This window comes from Macrobrachium nipponense, chromosome 22 (genome assembly GCF_015104395.2).
Source record: "Macrobrachium nipponense isolate FS-2020 chromosome 22, ASM1510439v2, whole genome shotgun sequence".
Classification (NCBI taxonomy): domain Eukaryota; kingdom Metazoa; phylum Arthropoda; class Malacostraca; order Decapoda; family Palaemonidae; genus Macrobrachium; species Macrobrachium nipponense.
Window position 1 is genome coordinate 56541991 of NC_087213.1, and position 7500 is coordinate 56549490.

Below are 7500 nucleotides of genomic sequence, written 5' to 3' on the forward strand. Positions count from 1 at the left end.
CTCTGAACATACATAACGAGAGATTCCTCTTAAATATAAGAGACATTAATCGTTCCCTGACCCCATTTCTAAACGAAATATCAGCCTCACAGAATTAAACTTTTTTTCTCGATGTTTTTAACACCACAATAAAGTTCCCAGTTAAAATATTCGTTTCTCGTCAACCTGGACTTTCGTCATCGGTCATATATGGAACCAGCCCCTACATTATCTCTAGTTCCTCTCAATAAAAATAAAAAAATGATCAAAATAATAAAAACTCCTACGCCTCTCGAACGTCAATCCATTTTAGTTTCAGAACTCGACTATAGTATTTATCTCAGCTCCTGTCAATCAAACCAACATTGTCAAAATCCCTGCGCCTCTCAAACGTCAATCTATCTCTATTTGATCAACTGACAACCTCCATTCTTCAACTTCTCCGTTTCGTAGACCTACCAAAAGGCTTATTCGTTTACATTCATGCATATTCATACCTCCCTCTCTCTCTCTCGGCGAGAGTTACTAGCCTATATGGCGTATCCATTGACCTCAGACTCAGATAGGCCTACGTGAGGAAAGGGGTCATTGCTCTCCTCCACCTCCCCATTCCAGTTCCCCCAAGGGATTGTGGTGGAGAAAGGAGGGAGAAACAGATGTGAGGAGAACAAGAATGAATAGGTTTATCAATACTGAGAATGAAAGCCCGTTGTTCGTAAAATGAGAGAGAGAGAGAGAGAGAGAGAGAGAGAGAGAGAGAGAGAGAGAGAGGCCTACGTTGGAGAAGTGTCATCACCCTTTCAGTGGTACTAGAGGGGAAGAGTGGAGGGGAAAAAATGAGAAACACTTATCGATAATGGGATACATAAAAAGGTAGTTACCAAATAGAGAGAGAGGAGAGAGAGGGAGAGAGAGAGAGAGAGAGAGAAGGGTGAACGTCCCTCCCCAAGGACTCCAAATACTTTTACAAGTTCAGAAGCGTCCACTCTGCGTTCACTAACCCCCGGACTCCATGTCTCTCCCCCCCCCCCCCATCATCCCTCACCCTCCACCCCTCCCTCGGTCTCCCCCTACGACTCATACACATACACACACACCCCCAACGTGTTGTTCATTGACACCGTGGCTTAGAAGGCTGCCGACTGACCTCTCTTGAGGTCATTCACTACGAGGAGTAATGGTCCGTTTACCTAATAATCTTCCGGGGTTGTGGTGTTGCCTATTTTTATCGCTTTCTACTCTTATCTGTTTCCATTCTTATCGCTTTTCCGATCGTTTGGTCCGATGTAGACTGTATTACTTTGGGAAGAAAGTCTTTTAATGATGAATTAAACGTTTCTCGAGGTTCAAAACCAGGAAGTTCTAGGGGAAAACTACTGTGGTTCCTCAAAGAGGTTTTTTAACGACCTATTTTGCGAGAGAGAGAGAGAGAGAGAGAGAGAGAGAGAGAGAGAGAGAGTATTTATTACATTACTGAAGGCTTATACATCCATATCCCACAATATACAATGCAAGCGGTGGATCAAGGTGTTTTAAGAGGTGTTTAGATAGATAGAGAGAGAGAGAGAGAGAGAGAGAGAGAGAGAGAGAGAGAGAGAGAGAATGTTCATCATTTGGAAATCAGGATCTACTGTAGTTTCTCAACGAGGTTTTTTAACGACCTGATTTTTGTGAGAGAGAGAGAGAGAGAGAGAAGAGGAGAGAGAGAGAAATATAGGTGTGCAATGTTCATCATTTGAAAACCAGGAGTTCAAAGACCCTGTGACTGCCTGCTTTCAACACAACAAAAGAGGGAAACTGGGAGAGTTCATTCACACGTACAAATCAGTCAATTCACAATTCACCAGTCTGGGGACTGGGATGGAAGAATGACACTCTGAATGACACTTCGCCGATCAATCCAATTCATCAACTCACTTACTTTTTGTAAAGTAAATCAGGCAAAAACTCTTTCTTTCAATGAAAACATTCTCCTGGAATGACACATCAAGGGATCCCGCAAGTTGGTATTTCTGAACCTCCACGTGGTTATTCACTTTCCCCTGGAGTGAAGGAGAGCGTTCATTGAACCTCCCTCTCCCTCTCTCCCTCTATCCCCCTCTCTCCCCTCCTCCCGAGCGCAGAGAAGACTTTCCAGTGTTCAATGACCTCCGACGGGTCGTTCGCTGACCTACGAGGGAGGGTCAGTGCTCGGTGTGACTTTGAGGGAAGAGGGAAAATCATCCGTAAATGGGACGAGCTACAGACACGTAAACAAAAAGCGTTTTGAAATGAACAGCAATTAATTAAACGTCTGGGGGAACTTCCCCTTTTATACGATGAGGTAATTCTATTTGAACAACGGTTTAAAAGTGGTCGTAATCCACATGCTTAACATAAGCCAACATGATATACCATCACTTTCCATTCACTTATTAATGAACTGCAAGGGGCAGGCTTTAAGATGAAAATAAAACATATTCGATGATATTTTAGCGCAAATTTAGCACGTACAAAATCACCTTTTCCCTAAAATTTAGCAGACACAAAATCATCTTTTCCCTTAAGTTTAGCACACACAAAATCACCTTTTCCCTAAAATTTAGCACACACAAAATCACCTTTTCCCTAAAGTTTAGCACACACAAAATCACCTTTTCCCTAAAATTTATCACGTACCTAATCACCTCTTCCCTAATATTTAGCACACATAAAATCACCTTATCCCTAATATTTAGCACACACAAAATCGCCTTATCCCTAAAATTTAGCACACACAAAATCACCTTTTCCCTAAAATTTAGCACACACAAAATCACCTTTTCCCTAAAATTTAGCACACACAAAATCACCTTTTCCCTAAAGTTTAGCACACACAAAATCACCTTTTCCCTAAAATTTATCACGTACCGAATCACCTTATCCCTAATATTTAGCACACACAAAATCACCTTATCCCTAATATTTAGCACATACAAAATCACCTTTTACCTAAAATTTAGCACACACAAAAAATCACCTTTTCCTTAAAATTTAGCACGCACAAAATCGCCTTTCCCCTAAAATTTAGCACACACAAAATCGCCTTTTCCCTAAAATCTAGCACACACAAAATCACCTTTTCCCTAAAATTTAGCACGCTCGTAATCACCTTTTCCCTAAAATTTAGCACGCACAAAATCGCCTTTTCCCTAAAATTTAGCACACACAGAATCGCCTTTTCCCTAAAATCTAGCACACAAATTTAGCACGCTCGAAATCACGTTATCCCTAAAATTTAGCACACACGAAATCTCCTTTTCCCCAGCTACCAAAGCATCCAAATCCTGCCGAAACCCACCCACCTCCTCCTCATCCCCTTCCCCTCCCACCGTCCCAGCAGGGTATTCACCCGAGGGATGCGTAATAGGCATCGCAGAATGACCTCAGAGCTCGACGTTCAAGGACATGAGAGTTTCTCACGTTCGACCAAAAACACACATCGTAACGACCATTCCTCCTGCATTGATCGAGGACGACGAGACTCAGTCTGCCATCTGCCGGCCGGTATTGCAATCTATACTACTACTGCCATTACGTAATGGTCCGCGTCCGTGAGATGATGCAATTGCACTGTCCTTTGGGAGAGCCAGTAAGAATTTTTTTTTTTTTTGCTGTGCGGTTTTTGTGACTGGTTTTCAGTCACTTGCATCTGTCTAGTAAGCTTGAAATGAGCTGAATGGATTTTGTAGCAATAAATGCACTTGTATTTGTGTGCATTTGTCTCGTAAGCTTCAAATGAACAAAAAGAATTTTATTGTGTGCATTTGTTTCGTAAGCTTCATATGAGCTGAATGGATATTAAGGTAGTAAATGCACTTTTATTTGTGTGCATTTGTCTCCTAAGCTTCAAACGAGCAAAAAGAATTTTGAGACAATAAATGCACTTTTATTTGTGTGCATTTGTCTCCTAAGCTTTAATGACCTGAATGGATTTTGAGGCAATAAATGCACTTGTATTTGTGTGCATTTGCATCGTCTGCTTGAAATGAGTTGAATGGATATTGAGGCAATAAATGCACTCGCATCTGCGTGCATTTGTCTCTGTAAGCTTGAAAATTAGCTGAATGGATTTTGAGGCAATAAATGCACTTTTATTTGTGTACATTTTTCTCACAAGCTTAAAATGAGCTAAATGGATTTTGAGACAATACATGCACCTGTATCTTTCTGCATTTGTCTCGTTAAGCTTATAAAGAAACAAACAAAAAGAATTTTGAGATAATGACTTGTGCTTGAACAAAATTGCTTGTAAATGTGATTTTCAATAACTTGTGCTTGCAAAAAAAAAATAAAAAACTTGCGATTATCAATAACTCGCGTTCCCAAAAGAGGTAAAATGCATGTACGTGTGATTATCAATAACCTGCGCTTGCGAAAGAAGCCTTGTGATTATCAATAATTTGTGCTTGCGAAAGAAGTCTTTTGATTATCAATAACTTGTGCTTGCGAAAGAAGTCTTTTGATTATCAGTAACTTGTGCTTGCAAAATAAAATGCTTGTAAATGTGATAATCAATAACTTGTGCTTGCTAAAAATAAGACACGTGTTTGCGTGTGCAATGCCAAGCATATCTGTGAGCGGTTATTGATTATCAAATGCAGTGTACAAAAAATATACATTCGCTGACGAATCACATGCAAATGAGATGCATATTAAATGAAGTGATTTCAGTCCATATTCTTTCATTTCTACTTTAAAAAAAGTCTAGCAAATATTTTTACAGTGCTATGTAATTCATACGCTATCATCAACGCCTACTGACTGTCTCCGATGAAATATGTGTATATTAGTTACGGAATATCTTCGAGTGAATAACCTTCCTTGACGAGTATTTGAGGAATTTTAATGCGGGCGTCTGAAGTTACGTATATTTCTGTATCGAGTAGTGTATAATGGCGTTTTCATAGTGCGTACGGGTATTACTGCCTATTTATCATACTTCTTATGCTCTAGTTGTATCTCAATTTTGTATATATATATATATATATTATATATATATATATATACATATATACTATATATATATATATATATATATATATATATAATATATATATATATATATAATATATATGATAAATATATGGCCAAGATCCAGTTACAATTGCCAAAAAGACCATTTCTGTGTCCCAAACACACTTAAAAACACACACACATAGCAACGAAAACACACTTAACAAGTTTATAAAATCTTTTGTGATCCTTATAGTCTGTTCTCTTTCAAGAGGCGAGGTTAAAATAATTTTTTTAAACATATAATGATCTTCAGCTAGACATGCCAACTGCTCTTAATTTCAATTAAATCGTGATTAACGCTTAAGGTAAATATGATCAGAATGTGTCTTAAATACTGGGGATTAGAAACAATAGGATTAATTTGCTTACTTAAAACTAGTTTATTTAGCACTCAAATTCAGTATTACAACTAATTTAACCTTCACTAAATCTTCAATAAGAAACGGCGTAGGAACGTAAAGCAATTCACTCAATATAATATTTATGACTTGATAACAAACAAGGCGCAATCCGACCTCCAGCTTACTCGGGGGCGTGTTAAAATCTACAGTCAAATATAGTGCTGTTTCTCCAACGAAAAATAAAATAAATACGCCATTAGAAATAATTTTTCTGTACTGTTTAACGCACACATTATTTATTTTTTAAATTTTCATTCTAATAAATAAATTATAGATATCCTATCCTAAAATTCCTGTATCGTTAACTCAAAGCGAAACATCTTTTTCAGACCGTTTTAGGCTCTTCCATAGAAATTTCCTAACCCCCAACAAGAACAACAACAACAACAACATCAAAGTAGTTTGTAGGCTTACTCCCCGAGTAAGAGAAAGGCTTTCCTACCCCCACCTCCCTCGACCAGAACAACAACAAAGTAGTTTGTAGGCTTACTCTCCGAGTAAGCGATAATGGATCTGCCATTCCATATGAGAAAGGTACACTATCTTATTCAGATAATGTTTTACTTTCACTATTTTCCTAGTTACCACCAAAAGGCGTCACAGATGATTAAATCTGCTAACGGTATAATCTTACACGACAGCCAGACATAGTCCAGGTTACAGGAGATAATGTATGCGACCTTGATTATGCACTACAAAGCGGATATTCTATCAAAATGTAAATTATACGCCGCATATATATTCCAAAGCCTGTTTATATATGTATGTGTATATATTATACACACATTCATATATAAACATACAGATATATATATATATATATATATAATATATATATATATATATAAACTTAGATATATATTATTATTATATATACGTACATATATAAATAAATATATACACAACGCATAGTGTGTGTGTGTGCATGTATGTCCTATATATGTTGGGAGTTAATAAAACAATTCATGAACTTCAAACAAACAATCAAAACCAAAAAAAACCTTCAAATCAGGACTACTTTCTCCGTCAAGAATCACATCACACTCCTCGCCATATTTAAGGATGATGCCTCCTGCCAGGATTCTCGTGTCCTCCAGGCTGTCCCCCCCCCACCCCCCCCCCCCCCAAACCCACTCACAACATTCCCCCCTCCCCCCCCTCCCCGCCCCGACCTACCACCCACCACCAAACCAAAAGGATGCCGGATTCCTGAGGGATCAGATGAGGGCAATAACTCTCGAAGGAAGGAGTTCACTTTCGACCAGTTCCTGAGACCATCCCGGCATCATCTTCATCATTTTCTTCATTATTATCATTATATCATCCTCCTCATTGTAATCATTGTCACCTTTCTCATCATTATCATCATCATTATCTTCTCATTCACTATCATTACCCTCTTTCTCATTGTAATAATTATTACTTCTTCCTCGTAAATATCATCATCTTCATCATTATCATCACCTTCTTCCTCATTATTATTATCATCATCGTCATCTTCATCTTTAACATCTTCCTAATTGTCGTCATTAGCATCTTCTTTCTCATCATTATCATTTTCATCTTTATCATTATCATCTTTCTCATTGAAATCATTATCACATTCTTCCTCATCATTATCATCATCACCACCATCACATTCCTTCCCTCATAATCATAATCATCATCATCATATTCTTCCTCGTTGTCATTATGAGAAAATCAGAAGTCGTTGCAAGTCGGGAGCAATCGTATCAGGAAGTCAGCCGAACTCGTATAATGAAGTAAGCCATACTCGTATAATGAAGTCAGCAGTCATATGGGAAAGTCAGCCATAGTCGTACAATGAAGTCAGCAGTCGTATGGGAAAGTCAGCCGCAGTCGTATAATGAAGTCAGCAGTCGTATGGGAAAGTCAGCCGCAGTCGTATGGGAAAGTCAGCCATAGTCGTACAATGAAGTCAGCAGTCGTATGGGAAAGTCAGCCGCAGTCGTATGGGAAAGTCAGCCATAGTCGTATAATGAAGTCAGCAGTCATATGGGAAAGTCAGCCATAGTCGTACAATGAAGTCAGCAGTCGTATGGGAAAGTCAGCCGTAGTCGTA

At 38.5% G+C, this 7500-nt stretch overlaps 1 protein-coding gene across 1 annotated transcript in view; it reads left to right on the forward strand.

Annotated features, from left to right (window-relative positions):
• The first annotated feature begins 3405 nt into the window (after nt 1–3405).
• LOC135198278 (uncharacterized) overlaps nt 3406–7500 on the forward strand; it is a 103329-nt gene continuing 99234 nt past the window's right edge. Inside the window, exon 1 of the mRNA XM_064225849.1 lies at nt 3406–3504. Within this exon, the coding sequence (XP_064081919.1) occupies nt 3406–3504 (99 nt within the window). The remainder of the gene's footprint in view (nt 3505–7500) is intronic.